Source organism: Aplysia californica, unplaced genomic scaffold, assembly GCF_000002075.1.
Source record: "Aplysia californica isolate F4 #8 unplaced genomic scaffold, AplCal3.0 scaffold00489, whole genome shotgun sequence".
Classification (NCBI taxonomy): Eukaryota; Metazoa; Mollusca; class Gastropoda; order Aplysiida; family Aplysiidae; genus Aplysia; species Aplysia californica.
Window position 1 is genome coordinate 84,486 of NW_004797759.1, and position 2,087 is coordinate 86,572.

General features: G+C 47.5%; 1 protein-coding gene across 1 annotated transcript in view; it reads right to left on the reverse strand.

Annotated features, from left to right (window-relative positions):
- Positions 1-2,087, reverse strand: part of LOC101864249 (APOBEC1 complementation factor) — a gene marked incomplete in the record, with an annotated part of 35,414 nt that overhangs the window by 3,713 nt on the left and 29,614 nt on the right. Inside the window, 1 exon segment of the mRNA XM_013086647.1 lies at positions 57-189. Within this exon segment, the coding sequence (XP_012942101.1) occupies positions 57-189 (133 nt within the window).

Genomic DNA, 2,087 nt, shown 5'->3' on the forward strand with positions numbered 1-2,087 from the left:
CACACACACACAAAGAGAAACACACACATGTTAACATTCACAAAGAGTGTACTCACCTCCACAGGATGTCTCCGGTATCCTCCCCTGAACAGCGTCGGAACAAACGTCTTGAGTCCACCCGCCCCACGTGATCCCGCGGCACCGCGACCTCTGCCGGCCCGCACAGGGGCACTAGTGGTGGCCACACCTCTGAGGAAGGAAGGAAGGAAGGACGGAATGAGTAAGAAGGAAGGAAGGATGTGTAAGGAATGAGGGAAAGGTGGGTGAGGAGGGAGGTGGGGTTATGTTTGGTAAAAGGCGCTCGTAACTTTACAAGACAATATTATGAGCGCAAGAGGAAGGAAGTTCCGAAGGGAGGAATGAAGGATGAGTAAGGAGGAAGGAAGCAAAGGTGGAAAAGGCGGACAAAAAGAAAGATGGGTAAGGAGGAAGGAAAGAAAGATTAGTAAGAAGAAAGGAAGGAGAGAAGGATTGGTAAGGAGGAAGGTGGGGTGAAGCTGGTAAAAAGGCTCTCGCAACTTCACAAGATCATTATGAGCGCAAGAGGAAGGAAGGAAGGAAGGAAGGAAGGAAGGAAGGAAGGAAGGAAGGAAGGAAGGATGGGTAAGAAGGAAGGAAGGATGGGTAAGAAGGAAGGGAGGGAAGGGTGGATAAGGAGGAAGGTGGGGTTAAGTTTGATAAAAAGGCGCTCGCGACTTAACAATATCATAATTATGAGCGCAAGAGGAAGGAAGAGGAAGGAATGAAGGAAGGAAGATTGAGCAAGGGAGTTAGAAGGAAGGGGGCATGGGTAAGGAGAAAGGATGTAAGGATGGGTAAGGGGGAAGGAAGGGTGGGGAAGGGGGAAGGAAGGATGTTTAAGGGGGAATGAAAGAAGGAAGGAAGGATGGGTAAGAATGAAGGAAGGGTGTGTAAGGAGGAATGAAAGAAGGAAGGAAGGATGGGTAAGAATGAAGGAAGGATGTGTAAGGAGGAATGAAAGAAGGAAGGAAGGATGGGTAGGGTGTCAGGAACGAAGGGTGGGTAATGAAAAATGAATAAAAGCAGGTTGGGTAAAGAGGAAGGCGGGATGGATAAGGTTTCTAAGGAAGAATGGGTAAGGAGTCAGGAAGGACAGGCAAGGTGGAAGATTGGGCATGTTTGCGCTCGCAGCTGTACAAGATCATATTATTATGAGAGCAAGAGGAAGGAAGGAAGGATGGATTAGGGGGAAGGACGAAGGATGGGTAAAGAAAAATGAAAGATGAATGGGTAAGGAGGAGGGAAAGTAGAATGAAGGATAGGTAAGGAGGAGAGTAAGGTATGTTTGGTAAGAGACCTTACGCTCAATCAAGATTTTTCAAAACGGTCACCCATTGTTGAGGAGGAAAGTGGTTGTCCAAGACATATGGACGTCTTGGGGGGTGTCCTTTTAATAAAGAAAATACGCAACGTAGGAACGGAACGCGTCATGTGCGTATGTGTGTGTGTGTGAGTATGTGTGTGTGTGTGTGCGTGTGTGTGTGTGTGTGTGTGTGTGTGTGTGTGTGTGTGTGTGTGTGTGTGTGTGTACGTGTGTGTGCATGTGAGTGCGCGCACGCGCACACGCACGCGCGCGCGCGTGTGTGTGTGTGTGTGTGTGTGTGTGTGTGTGGGTACACGTGGTGAAACCAATGTACCAGGATCTGGACAATAAAGATGTATCGTATCTTATCTAAGCGTTTTCTAAAACATGAATATAATGACACCGTGCAAGACGACCACCTGTGTAAGACAGCCACTTTTCATCTCAACAATTGGTGGCCATCTTTTAGTTAGTTTTAGTAGAGGTTTTACGGCGCTCGCAACTGCATAAGGTCATGTGAGCGCCTAAGGGTGGGTGTCAAAAGAGAAGCCCTTGCAGGGAATCAGGCTTACTTTGCTCACCTCTCTAGCTTCAAGCCTGCTTCGACTAGATTCTATCAAGGCTTCCTGGAAACAGAGGGTCACAAGAGTGTGACAAATATACAAAACAAGTAGAGGAAAAAGGACAATAGTAAGGATTAGGAAAGAAAAAGCAGCAGTCCCTGTTGCAGTTCAGGCACAGCTATGAGCATGACATTGATGAA